We start from the raw sequence: 27,667 nt of genomic DNA, 5'->3' as shown, positions 1-27,667 counted from the left end.
GGCCTCTTAAGTGTGGCCTTAGCGTTTACACTGCATATGAGGAGAGCTAATTCTTTTAAATTTAAATAGATGAGGTTCCTTGTCCTTTATAATCTTTTGGGGGTTTTATTTGAATTTTCTCTTTGGGGTTCCTTCCTTGTGCTTGATTAAATGTTTACTTGTATAGCGGGAAGTGTCTCGTGGTTAAAACTCGGAGAAGGTGTTTGATGTTACATCCGCCTCCGGCGTTCGTCTTTTCAATTAAGTGTTGTCATCCCTTCGAGCGACCTGGTATCACTCCTCGTTAATTAATGCTGGTTTATGTGTACTTAATTTTGAATTAGACATTTGAATTAATATATTGGAGCGCAGTATAGCACTAAGGCAACCTCATTGTATACTACCTTGTGCCCCGGTCTTGTACCTTAATTTTTAGTGGCACAAGTTAGCTCCACTACCGGTCTTACTGATGTGCTTTCTTCAAAATCTTGTCTTGTATAAGTATGCCCCATGTGTGTCTGGGAACACAGAAATGAGCTTTTAGTGTGACTTCAGTGCTAGTCACTTATCGGAATCTTCATTTTGGCTTGCCTTCCACTGAAGAGTTTGAGTGGAGCGTAGTGCGTTTGATTTCCTATTGATTTATTTACTGTAAGTTTGTTTATTTAATGGGGAGCAAGACATTTAAAGACTGTTGGTATTAACTCCCCTAGTTGCTGGGTGTTGCTAATTCGTTCCAAATGGCCTACTGCTTATTCAATGGCAAGGCTGTTGATAAGTTGGTTACTGTGATTACAAATTCAAGCTATTTATTTGTTGCCGAAACTGTTAAAGTGTCTGTGTCGTGATTCGATCATTAGCTATGTGTTTGAGCTAAATTGATATAAACCTTACATTGCCTCCTTAAAATTTGTTGCTAGCAGAAACCGTTAAGAGAACTATGTTTTGTCACTGCTTGTGTTAACCTTTACTGGGAGCAGTATTTCATGTAGTTAAATTTTGTCTTAAAATGTGTATTTCTCTAATGTAATAAACGAGTGATAAATGAAAAAAGCAAAGAGGCCTGGTCCTTCCTATTGTATCCGGTTTGTAACACGTATCACTGTCTGTTACCTGCAAATAAACGACATGGTTGTCATGATTTCCTCACAAATGTAAGTCATTATAATTTGTTTTATTTCAACTGTAAACGCAAATACACTGAAGCGCCAAAGAAACTGGTATAGGCATGCGTATTCAAATACAAAGATATGTAAACAGGCAGAATAGGGTGGTGCGATCGGAAACCAACAAGTGTCTGGCGCAACTGTTAGATCGGTTACTGCTGCTACAATGGTAGGTTATCAAGATGTAAGTGAGTTTGACCGTGGTGTTATAGTCGGCGCACGAACGATGGGACATGGCACCTTCGAGGTACCGATGAAGTGGGGACTTTCCCGTATGACCATTCCACGAGTGTACTGTGAATATCAGGAGTCCGGTGAAACATCAAATCTCCGACGTCGATGGGGCCGGAAAAAGATCCTGGAAGAACCAGACCAGCGACGACTGAAGACAATCCTTCAACGTAAGTGCAAGCCTTCTGCGAATTGCTGCAGATTTCAATGTTGGGCCATCAACAAATGTGAGCGAGCGAACATTCAACGAAGCATCGTTGATAGGGGCTTTCGGAACCGAGAGCCCACCAGTGTACCCTTGATGGCTACACAACACAAAGCTTTACGCCACGCCAGGGCCCGTCAGCGCCGACATTGGAATGCTGATAATGGAAAACATGTTGCCTGGCCGGACGACTCTCGTTTCAAGCTGCATCGCGGGGATGGACGCGTACGGGTATGGAGACAGTCTCATAAATCCATGGACCCTGCATGTCAGCAGGGGACTGTTCAAACTGGCGGAGTCTCTGCAATGGTGTGGGGCGTGTGCAGTTGGAGTGGTGTGGTGTCCCTAATACGTCTAGATGCGACTCTGGCAGGTGACACGTGTGTAAACACCCTGTCTGATCACCTGCATCCGTTGACGTCCATTGTGCATTCAGACGGACTTGCGCAATTCCAACAGGACAATGCGACATCTCGCACACCCAGAATTACTACATAGTTGCTCCAGGAACATTCTACTGTGTTTAAACACTTTTGCTGGTCAAGAAACTCCCCAGACATGAGCATTATTGAGCGTATCTGGGATGCCTTGCAACGTGCTGTTCAGAAGAGATCTCCACCCCTTGTACTATTACGGATTTATAGGCAGTCCTGCAGAATTCATGGTATCAACTCCCTCCAGCACTTCTTCAGACGACTGTCGAGTCCATGCCACGTAGTGTTGCGGCACTTCTGTGCTCGCGGGAGCCCTACACGATATTAGGCAGGTGAACCAGTTTCTTTGGCTCTTCAGTGTATATCTATTAAAACCAACAGCTCCCTCGAAACAAAAGAAATGCTTTTGGACGCTACACCTGTTTCGATTTGCTGCTACAAATAAACGGTTTGATTATTAGGATTCCCTCACAACGCTGAGTCATTAAAATCTGTTTTATTTCAACTGTTTATGTAAACGAAGATAATACATTTATTATGGATGTCTGTCGGCAGTAAGTATTACGCGAGGGATCATCATGTCTCTTCATTGCTAAACATATCCACGTGATGAAGTAACGAATCTTTGAACGTTGTAATTCTTCGGCCAACGAGGATACGGTCAATCGAATCGTCAAATTTCTTGCCGAAATACGTGTAAGTCCACGCTTGTGATGATATAAAACTAGAGAGAGCTGCAATTAAGTTTTCATCTTCTGTCTAATAGGGAAATGTTACCAGTGAGTCGTTCGCTCTTGATGATATTACTGATTTAAATGATTAAGTGAGCCGTGGAGGAGACAACTGCAAATTGTCGCTGTAGTTTTTTTTGTTTTTTGTGTTTTGTTTTTTGTTTTTTGAAAGCTAACACCAGCAGTAGGATGAGCGCGAGCATGACGAAGGTTAATACTATACAACAACATTATTGAAGCTTTCGTAGCGGGTTGTTGATTTATTGCCTATTACCTTCTGTCTTGGGTACTTCGACAGACGTTTGTTTGACGATTTTCCTGACGTTTCGCCAGTACGAGTGACTGGCATTGTGAAAGCTTCTTCCTCCATTGCCGGTACCGACTGGAGTCTAGGCCGGATCCTGGTCAAATCTGATGCTGTTTCTCTGTTTTCAGTGATTCTCAGAAGAACATCGGCTCCGTTTTTTCGCGCATGACATTACCAGTCCTTTACGTGGATGTCTTACCACGAGCCACTTCAAGCTGAACGCCGATTTCTGCGAACATTAGCCCAGTGGTGGTAAATTTCTTCAAGAAGCACTTCGAAAGACATGCGCTGGACTTGGCACCTTGTAAGCCAAAGATTTGTTGCGGGAACGTCGATGATACGTTCGTCGCGTGGAGCCATGCTGAGGACACCTGAACAGTCTCCATGCTGAGGTAGAAAAGGACCAACTTTTCTAGACGTGATCGTTACAAGGGATTGTGAGTACGTGGGAATGGCGTGTGTGGAAAACAGCGGTTGAGTTGGGTTGGGTTGTTAAGGGGAACAGACCAAACAGCGAGGTCATCGGTTTCATCGAATTAGGGAAGGACAGGGAAGGCAGTCGGGCGTGCCCTTTCAAAGGAACCATTCCGACATTTGCCTGAAGCGATTTAGGGAAATCACGGAAAACTTAAATCAGGATGGCCGGAAGCGGGATTGAAGCGTCATCCTCCCGAATGCGAGTCCAGTGTGTTAACCACTGCGCGACCTCTCTCGGTGTGAAAAATCGACACATAAAGTATTTCATAATCCGGTGATCTTCAGCTTTTGATAAGGCATGATATTAGGAAGAATTTCGCAAACAACTGATAAAATTGTTGTTTATTAAAACACAACCGATTCTCACGACATAAATCCGTATTGTCAAGAGCAAAAACGTTGAAAGATCATAGGCACACCCATGGCTGCTGGTCAAAACTGGTAAATTTTGACAGGAAGCGATGGGTATACGTATAACCTTTTAACTTTGTTGCGGCTGATCATTCGGCTTTAGGCTTGAAAACCGGTTGGGCTAAAAACAATTTTAACACCTGCCAGCGGAATTCTTCCTAACGACGCGTATAGCCAGGAAAAGGGCATAACTAATACGCTCGTAACGCGCGAAGGCGAATATACGAGCAGCATCTCAGATGCCAGACGTAACATCTGGAAAGTGTTCTGAGGAGCAATGCGTTCTCGACCAGTTGCGTAAGAAGGCTCGCGATGTCTAACACACGGCGAAGTGCCAAGACAGAAGAAAACGATGTAAGCTGATAAATTCCAAATGGTTCTAACCACTATGGGACTTAACATTCGAGGTCATCAGTGCCCTACACTCAGAACTACTTTAACCTAACTAGCCTAAGGAAATCACACACATCCATGCCAGAGGCAGGACTCGAACCTGCGACGGCAGCAGCAGCGCCTAGACTGAAGCGCCTAGAACCACTCGTTCACAGCGGCCGGCGATAAATTCTAGATTGGGTCCCAGTTGTATCCAAATCGATATTGGAGTGCACAGAGGTTAGCAATACGATACTACGATGACGCGTAATGTAGTGCTTCAGTTTTCCCGCCATGGAGCGGTGTGTTTAAAGCTGCCCAAAAAGCGAAGGATTGGTCCGTCTGAGCCTCATCTTCTGCTGGCCTCTGCCTCCGCATGTCTCAGTATCCACCCACGCTCCACCTATTGGTCTGGTGAGCAATCTATTCCGCCTCTATATCGCTATCCACTGGGGGAATATCGCTATCGCTACTTGCTGGAGATACAGTAGAAGGTCGCATGTGAAGCACTTCAGCGGTAATTTGGTAATCACGATGGATAACACGAAAAGTGCGTTGCTTTTTCTGTAAGAAGTGGCTGGCTATTGGCGTCTGGTTGGTTTGCCACCTTGCTGTCTAGCAGTTTGGTTTTCTCTCGCCCTGTCTGTGTGAGCGCGTTGAGTGCGTGCGTCTGCGTGCAGGACGCGTCGAGAACGCGTGTCGTAAGTGAAGTACGAGCGCGTCTTTTAACTTCTGATGATATGAAAAGAAATGCAGACATTGATAGTATAGGCAAGAAATAAAATTTAGTTCCATATTTCACACGAAAACATAATGAGGTTAATGGCGATAAACCTATAATTTAAAAAACTGTATAGTTTTGAAGAAAACACACAGAAGACACATTACGTACAAAAGGAGAAACGGGTCTGAGAAATTAAATATAATTGTTGCAGCAAGAAAAGGACGTTTAGCTTAAACACGAATAGTTGTATAACTACAGCGGAAAAAGACCACGCCATCAAACTTACAGGCAAAAGTCATGTTTTTGACGCCGTCTGTCCTGTGTAAAGGAACATTTAAGGCACTGATATAACAAACCCAGAACGCTTACAGCGTCGCTTTGTTGTGCTTCGTTCTACCGATCTTCCTGTCTGCCAGACTGGTAAAAACTCTTCTTCTCAGTAAAAGGTAGACCTATCACCTTGAAATTTGTCACTTATTGAGGTACCAGCAAGTAAGGTTTCACAGTGTAAGCAAAGAAAAAAATCTAAAATAGATAATATGTAATTTAAAAAAATATCTTTTGTCAACTGTAATCCAACGTCAGACTTGAAATATCTAGTGGTGTGAAAATTGAAGCTTCTAAGTCAATGCAGTAAAAAGATACCGACAATTATGTCACATATTTTAATACTCGCAATCTCACTCATCAAAACCTATAGGGTACTTTCCATTGATCTACAACGAAAAAATTTGACAGGGCGTAAGGTTTCACAGTACAAGCAAAGAAAAAATTCGAAAATTGTTGATATGTAATTATATAAACGAAAAAAATTTCTTTTGTCAGCTGTTATCCAACGTCAGACTTGAAATTAAAACAATGAATAGTTCTACATTCAGGCTGACTGGGTCGCAATGGTAAAAGTCAAACATCAGGAAAGGAATGACTGGTCTGCGAACGCTCGTTACACTTAAAACTTGTAACGCCATATCTACTTGCAGTAATCGCTCCTGGATATTTGATGATGGATAAATTCTGAAACGCGTTATGCGAGCAACGAAGTCATTTCTTGCCTGATGTTTCACTTTTACCATCAAGATACAGTCAGTCTGAATGGAGAACAAGTGATCGTTATAACAATGGTCGCCTGCATCCCTCCTGACTTTGTCACATTTATATTACTGAAATTAAAGCATTCTCAAAAATCTTGGAGTACCTGTCGATAATAGACAAAAATGGTCGATGCTGTCGAATCGCGGAGTGTATAAATTTGCTATATACATAATTAAGTTTATATGGAACCGTCAAGGTGCAAGTCCTTCTCGCATATGGCCAATATTTCAAGCCTACGCCTCCCTCTACAATTTGTACCCCGCACCTTTACACTTTCCTCTATTCTCGACCTAACTATTCCTTGATGCCTCAGGATCTGTCCTGTCAACCTATCCCTTCTTTAAATCATGTTGTGTCATGAGTTTCTTTCTCTCCAGTACTTCCTCATTAGTTATTCGATATATCATCTAATCTTCAGCACTCTTCTACAGCACCACAATTCAAAAGCATATATTCTCTTCTTGTCTGAACACCTTATCCTCCACGTTTGACTTTCGTACACTATGTCAAATACCTTCAGAGAATATTTCCTAACACTTCAGTTCGTATTAGACTTCAACAATTCCGATTTTTAAGTAGTATTTTCGTATTATTGCTAGTCTGCATTAAAATTAAACAAATAATCTATTTCTGCCATCATCAGTCATTTTGCTGTCGCAATAGAAAATACCAGTCTTTTTACTTTTAGCACCAATGCCCTCAGCACTTCTGCTTTAATTCCATTACATTCTATAACCGTTTTTGTACTTTTGTTTACATCTCATAACGTCTTTTCAAGATATTGTTCATTTCTTACAACTGCTGTTTCAATTCCTTTGGCCGCATGGTCAAAAGCGCCTTGACACAGTTCGCGCGGCTCTCTCCGTCGGAGGTTCGAGTCCTCCCAAGGGCAGACGTGTGTGTGTTGTCCTTAGTTTAAGTCAGATTAAGTAGTGTGTAAGTCTAGGGATCGATGACCTCAGAAGTTTGGTCCCATAGGAACTTACCACAAATTTCCAAAACATCCAACTCCTTGCCGTCTCTGACAGAACTACAATAGCATCAGCAAACCTCAAAGTTTTTATTTTTTCTCGATGAACTTTAATTCCATTTTCAAATTTCTCTTTGGTCTCCGTCACAGCTTTCTCAATGTACAAATCGAATAATGGCAAGGACAGGCAACAAACTTGTCTCACTTCCTTCTAAATTACTGTTTCCGTTTCATACCTGTCCATTGTTACAATTGCAGTATAGTTTTTGTACAAGTTAATAAATTACCTTTCGGTTCCAGTATTTTGTCCCTACTACCTTCAAAATTTCAAAGTGGCTAACCCAGTTTACATAGCCCATAGATATTTCCAAATCTTCAAATGCTATAAACGTAGGTTTTCCTTTCTTCAGTCTGTCTTATAAAATACGATGTAAGGTCAGTCGATCCTAGCATACCCCTACATTTCTCCGGAACCCTAACTCATCTTCCCTGAGGTTCGCTTCTTCCACTTTTTTCAGTCTTCTATAAGTAATTCGTGTCAATATCTTGCAATCGTGAAACTGATGGTTAGGTAGCATTGACACCTGTCGGCACCTGCCATCTTCGGAACAACACTCTTCTCGAAGACCGATATTATTTGCCCTGTCTCATATACTCTTTACAGAGAATAAAATAGAAGACGCACCACTAAGGAATTTTTGTCCGAATTGGACGGAAGTTGGTAAATGTGATTTACATGTGCAGACAATCAAGTTATTACAGTTTCAGAAACACTGGATGATTTATTCAAGAGAAAGAACTTTACAAAATGAGTAAGTCAAAAACGCGTCGGTTAACCTCTGGCCCTTATGTAAGCAGTTATTCGTCTTGAAATTGATTGACAGAGTTGTTGGATGTCCTCCTGATGGACGTGGTGCCAAATTCTGCCAAACTGCTGCGTTAGATCGTCAAAATCCTGAGCCGGTTGGAAAGCGCTGCCCATAATGCTCCAAACGTTCTCAGCTGGGGAGAGATCCGGCACGTTGCCGGCCAATATAAGGTCTCCCAAGCATAGAGACAAGCAGTAGATATTCTGGCCGTGTGTGGGTGGGCATTATCTTGCTGAAAAGTAAGCCCAGGATGGCTTGCCGTGAAGGGCAACGAAGCAGGGCAGAGAATATCGTTGACTTACCACTGAGTTGTAAGGGTTCCGCGGATGAGAACCAAGGGCGTGCTGCTATGGAAGGAAATGCCATCCCACTCCATCACTTCTGGTGTCGGGCACGACAATCAGCTTTGTATACCACCGTTGTCCGACGCGTCTCCAGACACATCTTCGCTTGTTATCTGAACTCAGTTCGAAGCTGGGTTTATCGCTGAAGACAGTTCTTCTACAGTCAATGAGATTTCAGATCGAAAACGTATCTGGAGATGCCCAGGACTAACGGGGTAGAAGGGCAGAACGAATGTCGCAGGTTTGTTTGACCAATGTGAGAGTGCCATAGAGATATTGAAGAACTAAACTGGCAGGCCCTTGAAGACAGACATAAGCTATCCCGAGAAACCATAGTTATCTACAAAGCTTCAAGACCTGGTCTTAAACTGTGACTATGAATATAATGAAATCTCTTCGTACCGCTTCCGCAGGAATAGTGAGGACAAGATTAGATTAATTAGACGCACGTAGACATTTAAAATTCTTCCCGAGCTCCATACCTGAATGGAACGGGATAAAGCACGAATAACTGCGACAGTAGGACGTAACAGTGGTCTTCTGAGTTCAGATATACACTACTGGCCAGTAAAATTGCTACACCACGAAGATGATTTGCACAGACGCGGAATTTAACCGACAGGAAGAAGATGCTGTGATATGCAAATTATTAGCTTTTCAGAGGATTCACACAAGGTTGGCGCCGGTGGCGTCTCTTACAACGTGCTGACATGAGGAAAGTTTCCAGCCGCTTTCTCATAAACAAACAGCAGTTTACCGGCGTTGCCTAGTGAAACATTGTTGTGATGCCTCGTGTAAGGAGGAGAAATGCGTACCATCACGTTTCAGACTTTGATAAAGGTCGGATTGCAGCCTATCGCGATTGCGGTCTATCGTATCGCGACATTGCTGCTCGCGTTGGTCGAGATCCAATGACTGTTAGCAGAATATGGATTCGGTGGATTCAGGAGGGTAATACGGAACGCCGCGCTGGATCCCAACTGCCTCGTATCACTAGCAGTCGAGATGACAGGCACCTTATACGAATGGATGTAACGGATCGTGCAGTCACGTCTCGATCCCCGAGTCAACAGATGGGGACGTTTGCAAGCCAACAACCATCTACACGGTTTGACAACGTTTGCAGCAGCATGGACTGGCAGCTCGGAAACCATGGCTGCGGTTACCCTTGACGCTGCATCACAGACAGGAGCCACTGCGATGGTATACTCAACGACGAACCTGGGTGCACGAATAGCAAAATATCATTTTTTTCGGATGAATCCAGGTTTTGTTTACAGCATCATGATAGTCGCATCCGCGTTTTACGACATCGCGGTGAAGGCACATTGGAAGCGTGTATTCGCCATCACTATACTGGCGTATCACCCGGCGTTGATGGTATGGGGTGCCATTGGTTACACGTCTCGGTCACCTCTTGTTCACATTGACGGCACTTTGAACAGTAGACGTTACTTTTCAAATGTGTTACGGCCCGTGGCTCTACCCTTAATTCGATCTCTGCGAAACCCTACATTTCAGCAGGATAATGCACGACCGCATGTTGCAGGTCCTGTACGGGCCTTTCTGGATACAGAGAACGTTCGACTGTTGCCCTGGCCAGCACATTCTCCAGATCTCTCACCAACTGAAAACGTCTGGTGAATGGTGGCCGAGCAACTGCCTCGTCACGGTATCGTGTTGAAGCTGCATGGGCAGCTGTACCTGTACACGCCAGCCAATCTCTGTTTGACTCAATGCCCAGGCGTATCAAGGACGTTATTACGGCTAGAGGTGGCTGTTCTGGGTACTGATATCTCAGGATCTATGTATCCAAATTGCGTGAAAATGTAATCATACGTCAGTTCTAGTGTAATATACTTGTCCAATGAATACCAGTTTTTCAACTGCATTTCTTCTTGGTGTAGCAATTTTAATGGTCAGTAGTGTAGATGTAGATTATAGGCAGCAGAATTCCGGGGGGCACAGACCAACAGACATGAAGGCAGGGGGAGACGTAATCGTTGGTCCCTTGGCTCGTATTTCTCGATCGCAGCGGTGTAACTGGAATGAGTTGTAGGTGGCCATCAGCCGTGGTTCCAGATCACTCTCGGTGGATGTCGTCGTATTGCACTTGAGTTCCCCGCCACCGCAGCCTGGCGACGCGACGCCATTAACCCACTTGGCACGGTCCGACCAGTTTAGCGCTGGCGCTCCATTCGTCGCAACAGTTGAGAAATGGCGGATGTCTCCATCGCGTCGCTCTCGTGACTAGGGCGTAACGTATAGCGGCCTACCGACATTACTTTCACTGGTTCATGTGCGTTCGTACTCTTGGTATTTGTGTGCAGAAAACTACAAATGAGGCCAGTACTGTAGGTCGAAGATGTTGCTTATATAGGACGACCCACGACAAGCTGTTAATTTTTGTTTCGTTATTGTGTTTAGCGTATATTCACACACATATAGGTAACAGTTCTACAAACTTTGCCTTTACTGAAAAGCAGAAAACAACTTTATTTCTTAAAGAACGTTATACAAATTCATTAGCGGTGATGGTGTTTGTGGAAGTTCCTCATTTCGGTCTTCAATATTTCGCCGCGCAGGATAGCCGCGCGGTCTCTAGCCGACTTGCCACGGTTCGGTCTGCCCCCCCCCCCCCCCCCCACACGTAGGTTCGAGCTCTCCCTCGAGCATGGCTGTGTGTGTTGTCCGTAGCGAAAGTTAGTTTAAGTTAGCTGATGTTGTGTGTAAGCCTATGGACGGATGACATCAGCAGTTTGGTCCGTGAAAAAAAAAAAAAAAAAAAAAAAAAAATTCTTAAGGTGACCTCCCCAGAGAATAATGGTTTGTATGGTTCTGAGCACTATGGGACTTAACTTCTGACGTCATAAGTCCCCTAGAACATAGAACTACTTAAACCTAACTAACCTAAGGATATCACACACATCCATGCCCGAGGCAGGATTCGAACCCGCGACCGTAGCGGGAGTGCTCGATGAATTAAAGACTATACGCGCTGTAGCCCCGTCTTTCTGAAACCACATCGCGTTTAGGGGCAATATCCCTACAGATGTAGAATGAAGAAACTGTCAATCATGGTCACATAGCGCTCGCAACTGCAATCAACACCCTCGTAATTTGGTGGCTGTGCGGAATGTACCGGTCAAAGTGTGGCTTCAGCTGGATGTGGCGTGCAGTTCTCAAGGCAAGAGGCTACTTCACACCGTAGTAGCGTCATGTGTCCTGGGTTAGCTTACAACAAATTCAGACAGTAGCTAATTATGGATGAAAATAAGCATTAAGACTTGATAATAAATAAATTGAGAGCGTATGTCACGCACGAGTGTAAGTAAGTGTTTGGCGGTGACAGTGCTTTCAGAAGTTCCAACTGATCACCAGAGGTTCGAACAAAAGGCCGAAAGCCCTGAAGACGCACAATAGCCAGGGCGTTTCACACCATGAGAGGCAGCAACATCGTCAACGTCACCATCCGGCGTACAGTCCCTGTACAACCAAACGAATTTTTACGACGTCCAATAACGTTCTCGTGAGGTTTTCTCAAACTTAATTTCCTTCGACAACGACTTTGTATATCTACTCTATCGCAATGTGAGGGCCGTGGTTAGTCGGCCACAGTATTGAAACTTCCTGGCAGATTAAAACTGTGTGCCGGACCGAGACTCGAACTCGGGACCTTTGCCTTTCGCGGGCAAGTGCTCCACCGACTGAGCTACCCCGCCAGTACCTCGTCTCCTACCTTCCAAACTTTACAGAAGCTCTCCTGCGAACCATGCAGAACTAGCACTCTTGAAAGAAAGGATATTGCGGAGACATGGCTTAGCCACAGCCTGGGGGGGCTGTAAGGTTTGGAAGGTAGGAGACGAGGTACTGGCGGATATAAAGCTGTGAGGACGGGGCGTGAGCCGTGCTTGGGTAGCTCAGTCGTAGAGCACTTGCCCGCGAAAGGCAAAGGTCCCGAGTTCGAGTCTCGGTTCGGCACACAGTCTCAATCTGCCAGGAAGTTTACAGCGCACACTCCGCAGTAGAGTGGAAATTTCATTCTAGACAACACTATTGTTGCACCTGGAAGTGAGGGCTCTTCCGTCAGCTTATCGTGAGTCAATGCATAATGGGGTTGACAGCATATGCACAACTGGCATAAGAGCTCTGTCACCTTAGTCACCGCTGTACTTGATAACCGTGACATCATAGGGTGCTCCCGATAACGACCAAGTGCAGCAACATAGTGGCTCAGTATTACGATGTTTTTCTTTTCTGTTTTGTCTTTCTTCTCTCTTTTTCGCTTCTTTTTCTTTTCAGTATTATTGCGTGCTTTGTCAAATCGTATGTGCTATGAAATCTGATCGGCTTTATCGAGCTTTATACTCACTGCTAAATATTTCTGTGAAATTTTTGAAAGATGTAATCGCCATCTGACTGTAACAATGGTTTTATTACACAATCTAGATTTCGGTATTATGCCATTATCAAGTTTTACGAGTATTAAAAATCATTAGACGTGAGTAGAACACAACTCATGGTCAAAGCATGTATCTTCGGTTATATAAACTAATTTTGCCGAAAGTAAATACTTTTGACAAAATTGGTTTCTATAACCGAAGACACATGTTTATGGATTCTTCCGTCGCTTCTTGGTAGAACAATTCCATATTGAGGGTTGAATAACACTTAGGCGGTTTTTTGTTCTACTGATTTTTATTTGTATGAACTAGTTTTCGGCTTATTAGGCCATCTTCAGGTAACTACCGACTATTTGTGGCAAGGAGCTTGTGTTCTTACGAACCAAACATTCTGGGCTAAGATACAACGCACTTACATACGATCTTTAGTTGTGGTATTGTCTATGGAATTGTCAAACAGGTCTTTTGACTTACAGTTCTGTAAACCTGTTATTTAACATGAAGAATCACCTTTTATAGCTTGTCAGCACCAAGGCACTTTTGTGTAGGTATGTTTGTAAATAAGCTGCTTACGTCAAAAGATACTAGTTTTGCACTATATGGTATAGGAACGTCTTTAATTTAGTTGGGAACGTCCACTGAGTTTACAATTACAAACTTAGATTTGAATTTTGTTTTGGTTTTGATACAGGAATGTAATTCTTTGGCAAATTCTGTTTTGTTGGTTCACCACTTTTCACGGCAACAGTAGTTCTACTTACATTTATTACATATCATAACTCTGTTTGAGAAATTATAACAAAATATGCATGACTGCTGGGATGTAAACACACGGCTGGAGGATCGAGAAGTCACAATGGGACTAGAGTGCCTGGGTATCCAGAAGCGACGCCAGCAAAAAAATAAATAAAAAAGAAAAATCGGTACTCACTCCTCAGAGCGCGTGGACACCGAGTCCTTGTCCTTGTGCGCCTGGCCAGAGGAACAGCTGCTGCCCATGGCTACGGCTGCCGCTCGCTCAGATGATCACCGTCTGCAACAAACGACACACATCTCAGCACTCCTGCCGGCAACACAAGCGACAGTGAGCAGCTACCATGCCTGCCTGCTGGTCTGCGTTTCCAAGTAGTGCTGCTTGGTGCTACTAGCAATGGTAAAGATTTACAGCGATAGCGATATGCAGGTATACAGATGGCAGTAAATAGGGTATAACAAGGCAGGTCGTTGTCGAGCTGTCATTTGAACACAGATGATTCGTGTGAAAAGGTTTCCTTCGTGATTACTGCTACACGACGGGAATTAACAGACTTCAAACGCGGAATGGTAGTTGGAGCTAGCGGCAGGGGACATTTCATTTCGACAACAGTTAGGGAATTGAAATTCCGTGATCCAGAGTTTCAAAAGTGTGCCGAGGGTACCAAATTCCAGCCATTACCTCTCACCATTGCCGACGGATTTCGCTTAACGACCGAGAGCAGCGGCATTTGTGTAGAGTTGTCAGTGATTACAGACAAGCAACAACGCGTCAAATAACCGTAGAATTCAATGTGCGACGTACGACGAACGTATCCGTTAAGACAGTGTGACGAAATTTAGCGTTAATGGGCTTGGGCGGCAGACGATTAATGCGAGTGCCTTTTCTAACAGCACAACGTTATCTCTAGCACCTCTCTTGGGTTCGAGACAATATCCGTTGGTCCCTAGACTACCAAAAACCCGTGACATGGTCAGATGAATCCCGATTTCAGTTGGTAAGAGCTGATGGTAGGTTTCAACTGTGCAGCAGACCAGAAGAAGCCATGAACCCAAGATGTCAAAAAAATGGTTCAAATGGCTCTGAGCACTATGGGACTCAACTGCTGTGGTAATTAGTCCCTTAGAACTTAGAACTACTTAAACCTAACTAACCTATGGACATCACACACATCCATGCCCGAGGCAGGATTCGAACCTGCGACCGTAGCAGTCGCACGGTTCCGGACTGCGCGCCTAGAAGCCCAAGTTGTCAACGAGACACTTAGCAAGCTGGTGTTGAGTCCATAACGGTGTGGGATGTGTTTACACAGCACGGACTGGGTCCTCTGGTCCAAGTGAACCGATCATTCACTGGAAATTGTCATGTTTGGCTACTTGGAGACTATCTGCAGCCATTTTTATGGATGAAAATGCGTCTTCTCACATGTTTTTGCGATTGGTTTGAAGAACATTCTGGACAATTAGACCGAGTGATTTGACCACCCAGGTAGCCCGACATGAATTTCGTCCGTCATTTTTTGGGACATACTCTCGAGGTCAGTTGGTATACAAAGTCCTGCATCGACAACACTTTCACAGTTATGGAAGGCAAAAGTGGCAGCATGCCTTAATATTTCTGCATGGGGCTTCCTACGACTTGTTGAGTCTATACCGCGTCGAGTTGCTGCACCGCCGGCTGGAGTGGCCGAGCGGTTCTAGGCGCTACAGTCTGGAACCGCGCTACCGCTACGGTCGCAGGCTCGAATTCTGCCTCGGGCATGGATATGTGTGATGTCCTTAGATTACTTAGATTTAAGTAGTTCTAAGTTCTAGGGGACTAATGACCTCAGATGTTAAGTCCCATAGTGCTCAGAGTCATTTCGAACATTTTTTGCTGTACCACGCCGAAGGAGGTCCTAGACGATATTAGGTGGCACCCCATGACTTATCACCTCAGTGTGTAGTGTTATACCTCGACAGTCGCTTGACATGAAGATTTACATTGAACAGACATGTTTTAGCACACACATGGGCTACTGTTATACGTTTTACACTCAGCTCTCTTTGTTGCTTACTTTATTTTCTACTTCGAAACCTTCTATGGTAACAACCTCAGGCACCTAACTACAGTCACCGAAATGACCTACACCTTCAAGTGAATCTTACTGTTGAACCATAATATCATCTAATGTCGTACATGTAAGAGTCGTTACCATTCGGACGTTCCTACGCCAAACCAAAAGATACGCTTGCTAGTGTATTTCAGTTTGATGACTGTACCTAAGTGCCTGAATATACTGCCGTAAATGCTTCCGAAAGCATTGTAAATAAGCAAAAAATACAGCCGAGTGTAAAATCAATGTTTAAATAGTCTGTGTGCGTCAAAACGAAGTAATTTACAGCTGAAGTCATTCTCCAGAGTCAGGGAATCAACAAGGCAAACCTGTAGAGAGAATCAAACTATACAGAATGAATTTTCACTCTGCAGCGGGGTGTACATTGATTTGAAGCTTCCTGGAAAATTGAAACTGTGGTGGAGTGGGACTCGTATCACAGCTCTTCCGCCACTACTGCCATCAAAATTCTAATTGTACTTCTGATTGCCTTGAGGGTCTGTATACCTGGTGGTGTAGCCACGCGGTCTGGCGCCTCATGCCACGGTTCGCGCGACTCCCCCAGGCGGAAGTTCGAGTCCTCCCTCGGGCATGAGTGCGTGTGTGTCGTGCTTCGCATAAGTTAGTTTAAGTAGCGTTAGTGTGTAAGCTTAGGGACCGATGACCTCAGCAGACCCATAAGATCTTACCACAAATTTCCATTGTGTATCTGTGGTACGTTTTACGAGTAGTGAAGCTGCTCAACCTGTGGAAATGCTTCGCAGGATGAAAGAAGAGTCCAGTGATTCGTGTGTGTCCTTGCAGAAGGATAAGAGTGGCACACAAACTTTAAAATAGACGTGACTTTTGTCCAAGACGCTCAGCGCCCGGGCTTGACACACTGTACAGTGAAAACGTTCGCGTGATGGGTGTCATGTCAGCTGACTGCAGAACTGAAAGTTTGTCACGACGGCGTGTGAGGAACTTTCGCGCCTTTTCCTGATAGAAAGTAATTCATTTTTGTACAGAATTGCTATAGATGAAAACTGGGTGCACTATCACTAAAGTGAAACGAAAAGATAGAGGAGGAATGGCGCTATCGCTCTTCACCAAAACCAAAAATTCCACACTTAACCATTGGCAAGGAAAGACATCCTAACTCTCTTTTGGGATATCAAAACGGGTATTTTCGGAGCATAACATGGAAAACGGATAACAGTGACTAATAATTCATCTACACCTACATCGATACTCTGCAAATCACATTTAAGTGCCTGGCAGAGGGTTCATCGAACCACCTTCACAATTGTCTATTATTCCAATCTCGTATAGAGCGCGGAAGGAACGAACACCTATGTCTTTCCGTGCGAGCTCTGATTTCCCTGATTTTATCTTGGTGATCGTTTCTCCCTATGTAGATCCGTGTCAACAAAATCTTTTCGCATTCAGAGGAGAAAGTTCTTGATTGGAATTTCGTTAGAAGATTCCGTCGAAACGAAAAACGCCTTTCTTTTAATAATGTCTACCCCAAAACCTGTACCATTTCAGTGACACTCTCTCCCATATTTCGCGATAATACAAAACGTGCTGCCCTTCTTTGAACTTTTTCGATGTACTCCGTCAGTCCTATCTCATAAGGATCCCACACCGAGTAGCAGTATTCTAAAAGAGGACGGAAAAGCGTAGTGTAGGCAGTCTCCTTAGTAGATCTGTTTCATTTTCTAAGTGTCCTGCCAATAAAACACAGTATTTAGTTAGCCTTCCTCACAACATTTTCTGTGTGTTCCTTCCAATTTCAGTTGTTCGTAACTGCAATTCCTAGGAGTTTAGTTGAATTTATGGCCTTTAGATTTGACTGATTTATTTATTTTATTTATTTATTTATGCATTTATTTTACCTGGCAAGATTAGGGCCTTCAGGCCCTCTCTTACACCTAACCAGGCATACTCAGATTCAACGAGTTACAGTTTCTACATAACATTAAGGAAATATAGCCTATTATGCAGTATTGATGTTAAAGAAAGAAAAATAGATATTATAACAGTAGTACAATGATAATTATAAGAATAAAAAATAATTATAACAATCAAGAATAATAATAATAATAATAATAATAATAATAATAATGACTATGTATATGAAAGTAAACATACTTTTCTTTTCTGAATGTCAGTCCCATTGTTAGCGGGAATTTTCTCGTTATGTTCTTGCAGCTTGTGAGTTATTCTCATCGAGCAGAGACATAAGACGATAGAATGGGGTGAAAGAGATATATAAGAGGTAGATAGGTTAGAGGAAGAGAAATAGAACGGTAAAATTCGAAGCTGTGATGGAGAGGAGAAAGAAAGAGATGGAAGGGGCACAAGAATGGTGGCTATACCGTCCCTAATATGTAAGTCTTGAGTTCCCTCTTGAATGTTGAGTAGTTCTGGATAAGACGAGGATCACATGGGTGCGCGTTCCATAGTCGTATGGCTGAGATGGAGAATGACACGGAGAAAGATTTTGTGTTATGTAAAGGTACAGCCAAGATGATAGACGTATCCGATCTGGTGTTGCGATTGTGGAATGATGATAGGTGTTTAATGTGAGAAGATAAGTATTGGGGGGCACCAGTGGCTAAGAAATCGATGAAGTAAGCACATCGTGTGGAGACCGCTTGCCTTATGTGGGCGTATCCAAACTAGCTGGGAGTATGAAGGACTGATATGATCATACAACCGAATATTGCACACGTATCTAACGCAAGCATTCATCACTAGCTCGAGGCATCTAGAATTTTCACTGTTTGTGCAGTGTTGAACTACATCGCAGTAGTAAAGATTAGCAAGACTAGTGTTTGGACTAATTTTTGTTTAACATGGGTTGGAAATATTTTTCTAAATTTTTGAATTGCATGTAGGGAGGAGAGCGATTTCCGGCAAGCTGTGACTGTTTGTTCTTCCCAGTTTAGGTGTTCATCCAAGATTGTTCCAAGGTCTTTTTCTGTTTTTTGGTATGGTAGTTGGGTACCATTGAGGAGTATTTGAGGGACTGTTTCGCGAAAGTACCGGCTGATTAACTTTGGATGAGATATAAGTATGACCTGGGGTTTCTTGGGGTTTAGTTTCAGACCTAGGTTCTGTGCCCATCGGGAAACAGAGCAAAGATCTGCGTTCATACTCGCTACTGCTCCAGCAATGTTTTGGGGCTTGCAGTTATGTACAGTTGGATGTCGTCGGCATAAAGATGGTAGTTGCAGGAGTGAATCACTGAAGAAATATCATTAATGTACAGTGAGAAGAGTAGTGGACCAAGGACGGAGCCTTGGGGAACTCCAGAGTGCACGCTTTTCCATGATGACTTTTCCGACCCACAAACGACTTGTTGACTTCTGTTTTTGAGGTAGCTGTCGAACCAGTGTATTGCGCTGATTGAGAAATTCAGCTGTTTCATTTTAATTAGTAATATATCGAAGTCAACTGTGTCAAAAGCCTTGCTAAAGTCAAGCAGTGTTAGGATAGTAGCTTCACGTCTGTCCATAGCATGTTTAATGTCATCAGTTACTTTGATTAATGCAGTTGCTGTACTATGGTGCTTTCGAAAGCCTGACTGATATTCGTCATGGATGTTATGGGTTTTGAGGTAATCCGTCAGCTGTTCATGGACGATGTATTCTAGGGCTTTAGATATTGCAGGTAGTATGCTGATCGGCCTGTAGTCACCTGGCGACTTAGGGTTGTCAGTCTTGGGTATAGGCTGGATTAAACTTTGCTTCCACTCAGTAGGATATATACTACTGACAAGAGACAGGTTGAAGATGTCTGTGATAACTGGAATAATAGTGGCTACGACGTTTTTAATCATGCCAATGCTCACTCCATCATTTCCTACTGCCTCGGAAGAGATTCTCATAATTGCCTTGTGTACTGTGCCTGTAGCGACATGTTTTAGGAAAAAACTTGTCTCTCGAGAGATTGATATCTTGGGGCTGGTAATTTGTCGCTGCGTGGCAGTTTACAGCTGTTGAGAAGAAATCGTTTAATTCTTCTGCAGACGCTTGATAAACAGCGTCAGATCTTCGCTTCCCTATACCGAAACTGCGCAGCCTTTTCCACAGTGCAGCAGGTTTTGATATGCCGCATACGACAGTGCGGGCATGTCTGATTTTGGCATTCCTCACGCTTTGCTTGGTTCTGTTTCGGAGTTTCCTATAAGCTTCGTACGCCTCGGGAGTTGGGTTACGCTTGAAGGCCCTATGGGCAGCATCACGTTTATTCATCAACTGGCGTGTGTATCCGAAGTTTAACGAATTAATTTTAGCACTCATGTGGATGACCTCACACGTTTAGTTATTTACGGTCAACTGCCACTTTTCGCACCATTCCGATATTTCTTATAAATCTTTTTGCAGTATGTTTTGATATTCTGATGACTTTAATAATCGATAAACGACAGCGTCATCTGAAAACAACCTACGGTGGCTGCTCAGATTGTCTCCCAAATCGTTTATATATATAAGGAACAGCAAAGGACCTATAATACTATAGTGGGGAACGCCAGAAATGACTTCTGTTTCACTCGATGACTTTCCGTCAATTACTACGAACTGTGACCTCTCTGACAGGAAGTCACAAATGCAGTCATATAACTGAGACGATATTCCATAAGCACGCAATTTCACTACAATCCAGAAATTCGGAATCGATCTGAAATCCCTTGTCAGTAGCACTCAACACTTCATGCGAATAAAGAGGTAGTTGTGTTTCACAAGCCGATGTTTTCTAAACCCATGTTGACTGTGTGTCAATCGACCGATTTCTTCGAGGGAATTCATGATGTTCGAACACAATATATGTTCCAAAATCCTGCTGCATATCGACGTTAATGATGTGGGCCTGTAATTTAGTAGAGTACTCCTACTACCTTTCTTGAATATTGGTGTGACCTGTGCAGCTGTCCAGTCTTTGGGTACGGATCTTTTGTCGATAGGATGATGGGAAGTATGGAGCTGATGCATCATTATACTACGAAAGGAACCTAATTGGTATAAGTCTGGACCAGAAGACTTGCTTTTATTAAGTGTTTTTAGTTGCTTCAATACTCCAAGGATATTTATTTCTACGTTATACATGTTGGTAGCTGTTCTTGATTCGAATTGTGTAATATTTTCTTCGTCTCCTTTTGTGAAGGCATTTCGGAAGGCTGTGTTTAGCAACTCTGCTTTGGCAGCACTATCTTCGATAGTATCTCCATTGCTATCGCGCAGAGAAGGCATTGATTGTTTCTTGCTGCTAATATACTTCACGTACGACCAGAATTTCTCTGGATTTTCTGCCAGGTTTCGAGACAAGTGTCGTTGTGGAAACTGTTATAAACGTCTCACATTGAAGTCCGCGGTAAGTTTCGAGCTTATGTAAAAGACCGCCAATCTTGAAGATATTGCCTCAGTTTAAATTTGGCATGTTTGTTTCGTTGTTTCTGGATATTACATACTCAAGTCTACTACGAAATCACTTACACTATGGAGTCAGGAGTTAACAGTGAGGACTCCCGAGTACAAGTTTTCGTTGCAATACGTCAGTGCTCGTCTGCGTATGTCCGTCCAACAGTAACAGTAATGTCTCGAACAGCCACCTTATTCATCAGACCACATCCCGAAATATTTTCATTTCGAAACTTCCTAGAAACTTTGGGTGGCATGCATTTCAGAGGCAATGAAAAGATGAAAACCGTGGAACAAGAATGGCTGCGAACACAACCAAAAGGATTTTTCCTGCGATGTGTCCGTGCACTTTCGGAGATGTGGAGCGCGTGCATTACACGTCTGCGGATTACACGGGAAAATGAAATGTCTGTAATTTTCCTGTTTTACCTCGTTTGCGTAGTAATAAATACGGGGACAATTTCGAAACTTCTGCACAGAGATCGTGTACATCCGTGTTCGCGGCTCGTGGTCTAGGGGCTAGTGTGGCGGCCTCTGGATGAAAGGGTCCTGGGTTGGATTCCCGGCCAGCTTGGGGATTTTATCTGCCAGGGGACTAGGTGTTTGTGTTGTCCTCATAATTTTATCATCATCATCATCATCATTAGTGATAGTGGGTAGATTGGACTGCGCAAAAATTTGGAGTGTGAAAAAAACTGGGACTTTGTATAGGCCAGAGCCCCACAAAACCAAACATCATCATGTACATCCATAACGATTCCTGCACGCAAATCGTTTGAGCCAGACTTTTAGCTATCGCGATATGTTTTCATTGGTATGGTAATTTGTGATTTGAGTGATATTTTCTGACAGAAATGGAGGGGGAAACTGATTCACGTCTATTCTGATGTAGCGAGCTGCAGTCTTCCGTCAGAGTTCAAAGTTTTCCCTGATAGCGTACCGGATCGAGGCTCAGTGTCACCGTGGGCTTTGTTTCCGAGAAGGCAAGAAAATGCCACCGCTGACACTCCAATGCCAGGCCGATGAGGCTTATGTCTTATGACAAGTATGAAATGATAGCAGCAGACTGTCCCAGGGAACCACAGTAAGAGGGTGATACTACACGGACTCTCTGGGAAATGTTTTGAGGCCAAAGATCCGCCGTTGTGTATGATAAGGCATGACCGCAAATTGCCTAACAAGTACGCAGGGTTTTAGAGAATTATGGGTGGGAAATCCTTCCCCATCCCCGCTACAGTCCTGACACCAGACTGATTCCCTTCCAGAAATCAAGAAACATCCCGAGGAAATGTTTCTCAACGACCTGAGAACGCTTCTTTTGCGGTGATACGAGTAAACAGACAGATTAACAAAGACGATTTCATGCTTTGTGAAACACTGTGGCGCTGTTATTCAGAAGAATGGAGATTACCTTGAAGATCTGTAAAGACATTTTGTGAAAGAAAGGAAAAGTTTGGACCATAATATTACGATGTACAGAAGTTTTGAAATGACTTTCGTACTTAAGATTTTCATTTGAGCCATCTTCGTACATCCTTGGTGCATCGACTATCCATTGACCTGACTAAATTTTCCATCCACCTCCACTTCATTTTCATTACAATCATCCCTGTTGCTTCCATTCCAATTGGTACTTTGATGTATTTGAGGCACCTGCATTTCTTCGTTCCCTTCAAGCAATCCTCATGTTTTGAATGGTTTCGTATTAAATATCCACGTCCCGCTGCTATAGGTCTTAAGTAATACTACACACTGATAGCATACCAGTTAGTTTTGAAAACCCTGCTTATTTTACTGAAAGTGGATTTTGAGAACTATTTACCTGTTTTTCTTTTTCTGTTCCTCTAGGCCTAAGTCTCAAATGACTTAAATGTGTAAAATTCGTTTTCACGTACTTCTTGCAAACTTTTTTTCTTACTATTGATTTTCATAGGGGCTGTAGCAGGTGTTAATCGACCATGATTGGAAAAAAATTACCTATGCTGACATTTCGTTCTCTTTTTCCTCGTCTGCTTTTTACAAACGTAATTCTCCAGTACTCTAATTAATGCACTAGGCTGTCCCTAATGGTACCTGCCACGGACATGGCCACAAAGCCGCAATTTGATATCCCGGAGGACCAATCTCCATTAATGATTACGCACTGCCTATGGCGTATTACATTAGCAACGCGACGGTTACCTAACGTAATGTGACTCGCCGCTAACATGGCGGACAGAAGTCTATTAGCTTGAATAGGTCAAACAGCTTCTGCCCACAGTGGCAAGGCTTGCAAAATTGACGGTTAACGTTCCTTTTCGTGGCTAAATGCGAAGCTCCATCTGGAGAGGACATATGATCGCATGCAGAATCCGCAAAATGGTTCAGTAAGAACACTAACATTCAAAAATTCATCGAAGTGAGCACCAATAGGTCTAGATGTATCCGTGAAGACCCCTGCGGTACGTCGTTTGTTACTTGTTAAACCTCTGGACTTTCCTTCGCTCAAGAAAGGTTCGAAACCTAGTCCAACCATAGTTTCGGACACTTTCCTGAATCATTTCACGAGAATGAAGCTGATGTGTGACGTTGCTCTCTCCTCTGGAAATTCGTGCATTTGTCTTTTTAGCAATATTTCCACAATACGGTCTATGATACGAGGATTATTCGGGAAGTAAGGAACGATCGGTCTCGAAATGGAAACCACAGCGAAAATCCGATGACGTTTCACACAGGTGTGTTGGGCAGTGTCTCTAGTGTGCCCGTCGATCGCGTTACGTCGTTATTTTTGGTTCTGAGCACACAGGGAGCACATAAAGATACTTAGAACAGTAGTGTCTCCCAACAAGTAGGAGAGCGTGGTGAGAAATTTTGCCTGAAGCTATGCAGCCAACATTACATAACTGTCGTGCATTTTTTTCTTCAACACAATTCTCAGCCGCATTCTGCAGGTGGAATGAAGATGCTCCTGCATCGTTTTCAATTGTAAATGTTTGATTACAAGCTTAACGTCACCATCTAACGTACAGCTCACCATCAACAGTGTCACGTGCCCTCAGTCCATGAGATACTGTGGAGAGCTTTGGTACTTAATCTACGAAATTGGCGCAAAGTCTGGTGATGAGGAACCTTACGCCATCATTTCCCTCCCTTGCCGACCAAATACTGGCAGTGAAAGTTGCTTTCCTCCACAATGATTCGAACCGGTTTACCCCTGGGTCGAGGGCCAACACACAAACGTTCGTTAGCGACCCTTTTGTTTTTAAAATAAATAGTAAAAACTTAATAAACAATAAAAAGTAAGTAATAAAAATGTTCAAATGGGTGTGAATTCCTAAAGGTCCAAACTGCTGAGGTCATCGGTCTCTAGACTTACAAATTACTTGAACTAACATGCTAAGGACAACACACACACCCATGTCCGAGGGAGGACACGAACCTCCGGCGGGTGAGGCCGCACAGTCCGTGACATGGCGCCTCAAACCTTGCAGCCACTCCGTAGAGCCAATAACCCACGTCTGATATCACTGTCCTCGAGAGCACGTAGCGTGATGCATGTCTGTCCGCGTCCGAGAAGAATAGAACATCCGTCAGACATGGAGTCGTCGATGCTTTGGAGGAGCGCCATGATGCCTTGCGTCAGCCGTCAAACATCCTTCGCCTCACTGCACTGCAGACAATGTTAGTCGGTGTCCTGCATGCCACAAATAAGGCACAGTGGGAAATGGACCATGTGAATGTCGTACAACCGTCGGTGTGTGACTGTCTTGCGGTTGACGAATATACACACATAAAAAATAAAGTTTTGCGTCACCTCGGTTCCGAGAGTTCCGGAACGTGTACAGAAAATTGGAATAGAGATCAACATAAACATAGTTTCCGCCCTTTTTATTGCTCATGAAAACCACACATTGCATGTTGAACCGCCATGCAGCCAGACCTTCAGAGGTGGTGGTCCAGATTGCTGTAGACGCCGTTAGCTCTAATATCCAGTAGCACGTGCTCTACCACTGATGCATGCCTGTACTCGTCGGGGCATGCTATGGACAAGTTCATAAAAGCACTGCTGGTCCACATTGTCCCACTCCTCAACGACGATTTGGCGTAGATACCTCAGAGTGGTTGGTGGGTCACGTCGTCCATAAACAGATCTTTTCAATCTATCCCAGGCATGTACGACAGGGTTCTTGTCAGGAGAACATGCTAGCCACCTTAGTCGTGCGATGTCGATATCCTGAAGGAAGTCATTCACATGTGCGCGTTGGGGGCGGGAATTGTCGTCCATGAAAACAATACCTCGCCAATATGCTGCCGATACGGCTGCACTGTCGGTCGGAGGATGGCATTCGCGTATCGTACAGCCGTTACGGCGGCTTCCATGACCACCAGCGGCGTACTTCGGCCCCACATAATGCCATCGCAAAACATCAGGGAACCTCCACCTTGCTGCACTCGCTGGACAGTGTGTGTATGGCGTTTAGCCTAACCGGGTTGCCTCCAAATACGTCTCCGACGATTGTCTGGTTGAAGGTATGTGCGACACTCATCGGTGAGGAGAACGTGACGCCAATCCTGAGAGGTCCATTCGGCTTGTTGTTGGGCCCACCTGTACCGCGCTGTTTGGTGCTGTGGTTGCAGAGATAGACCTCGCCATGGACGTCGGGAGTGAAATTGCGCATCATGCAGCCTATTGCGCACAGTTTGAGTAGTAACACGACGTCCTGTGGCCGCACTAAAAGCATTGCGTTGCTGTCAGGGTTCCTCAGTGACATAAACCGTAGGTAGCGGTCATCCACTGCAGTAGTAGCCTTTGGGCGGCCTGAGCGATACATGGCATCTACAGTTCCTATCTCTATTTATCTCCTCCATGTCCGAACGGCATCGCGTCGGGTAACTCCGAGACACCTGGACACTTCCCTTGTTGAGAGCCCTTCCTGGCACAAATTAACAATGCGAACCCGATCGAAACGCGGTGTTGACCGTCTAGGTATGGTCTAAAAGGCGCTGCTCATACATGGTGGTTTACATCTTTGGGCGGGTTTAGTGACATATCTGAACAGTCATTGGGACCTTGTCTGTGATACAATATCCACAGTCAACGTCTGTCTTCAGGAATTCTGGGGGAACAAGGGCGATGCAAAACTTTTATTGATGCGTGTATATCAAGACGATCTCGCTATCGTAAAGAGGAGAGGTGTGTGGACAGCTCGCCAGATCTGTTGCCAATCCCTCGTTTGGTAATTATGTTCGACAACATTGCTGTCGTGATTGACGTCTCAAGAGTCGATATATCTCACGGGTGGTGGATATGCTCATCGAGTCAACTAAGAATTGTGCGGCATGGGAAAAAGAAGGCGACATTGTGCCTACCGCCTTGGGCCGTTCAAAGGATGGGGGAAGAAGGTCTAGGATCACCGGTTTGATGACGTGTTGCCATTGGTTCCAGATATGTACCGTCGCTCGCAGGGATAGAGCGAGAGCCTTGTTCTGCAGATTCGTGAGATCAAGACCTTCAGAATAATGATGGACAAGTATCTATATCTGATGATCTTAAAAGAAATCACCATAAAGCAATTCTAGGCGTGTGAGAGTTAGTCTCGTATTTCACCTTAAACAGCATTCCTTGGCTGAGATAGTATCCAAAGGCTGCCATTAACGTGTCAGCAATACCACGTGGCATTGGCAGCACCTGTGCCATATGGGGCAGTCGTGAGTGAAGATTAACATCAGTACATTCCATCCTTTGGAGCAGGTTGTGGCTTCGGAGCGAACTGTCGCATATGTACGGTCGGACGTGCTGGAGCAGTCGCCGATAGCTCACCGCCACCGGTTGCGATAGCGATCGAGTGAACAACCCAAGCATCGTCTTGAACGAACTGTGCAGAGCCCCCAGCCACCGTACGATGTGCATAATCTTTGGCTTTACTCATGTTGACCTCGTTACTCGCCGCCGCGCCATATGTAGTAAGAACAGCAACCACATGACGTACTTCGTTCTCCGATCAAACAAATATCGTCAAGTCATCGGCATATCCGCAACAAACGACGGAGCTCGTACACGGCTGGACGCCTGTAATAGTCCGTCGAAAATTCTGCTTCAATGGTTCGAACGCTGCTGCAAACAGTATCGTTGAGAAAGGACATCCTTGCCTAACCGAGCTGTGAACAGGAATTGTACCTACCTCCTTGCCATTGAATCTCACCGTCTAAGGAGGCAATGAGGACGGTAATGAAATCCTGTAGTATCGCGATTCGTCGTATGATAGAATCACAGAAATCATGGTTGATCTAGTCAAAGCCACGATCAGAATCCACTGGTACGAACGCCGTTCGCGTGCGACATGCTTCCATCAGGTTAATGATGTCATACTATTCACCTCTAAACCGCTAGACAAGCTTGGTGTGCCACCAACGTTCGCGCAAAGGTTCTGTTGTCAGCATCGTGAGCGATCGAAATTAATGGGCGCTGACATTTCCTACCAATTTCGGTATTTGTATAAGCATTCCCGCCATGACGTGCATGTCAGTTCGCAACAAATCTTTATGTGCCAATACCCATCGGGACATCATTCGATCCGCTAATTGACTATGAAATTCGGAAGTCACCCCATTTTCCCTGGGGATGTATGCACCTCAACCTTCTCAAGTGCCATCATTATATGGTCTTTCGTTACGGGTTTCAACAATGCTGATGTATCCGAACCATCCACCCACGCGTG

General features: G+C 44.2%; 1 protein-coding gene across 1 annotated transcript in view; it reads right to left on the bottom strand.

Moving 5' to 3' along the window:
• The window catches only part of LOC126278042 (NACHT domain- and WD repeat-containing protein 1), a 561,974-nt gene that overhangs the window by 434,837 nt on the left and 99,470 nt on the right, over positions 1-27,667 (bottom strand). The window contains exon 2 of the mRNA XM_049977797.1: positions 13,647-13,748. Within this exon, the coding sequence (XP_049833754.1) occupies positions 13,647-13,714 (68 nt within the window). The 5' untranslated portion in view covers positions 13,715-13,748. The remainder of the gene's footprint in view (positions 1-13,646; positions 13,749-27,667) is intronic.

This window comes from Schistocerca gregaria, chromosome 6 (genome assembly GCF_023897955.1).
Source record: "Schistocerca gregaria isolate iqSchGreg1 chromosome 6, iqSchGreg1.2, whole genome shotgun sequence".
NCBI classification, from domain to species: Eukaryota; Metazoa; Arthropoda; class Insecta; order Orthoptera; family Acrididae; genus Schistocerca; species Schistocerca gregaria.
This window is presented reverse-complemented; position numbering and strand designations above follow the sequence as displayed.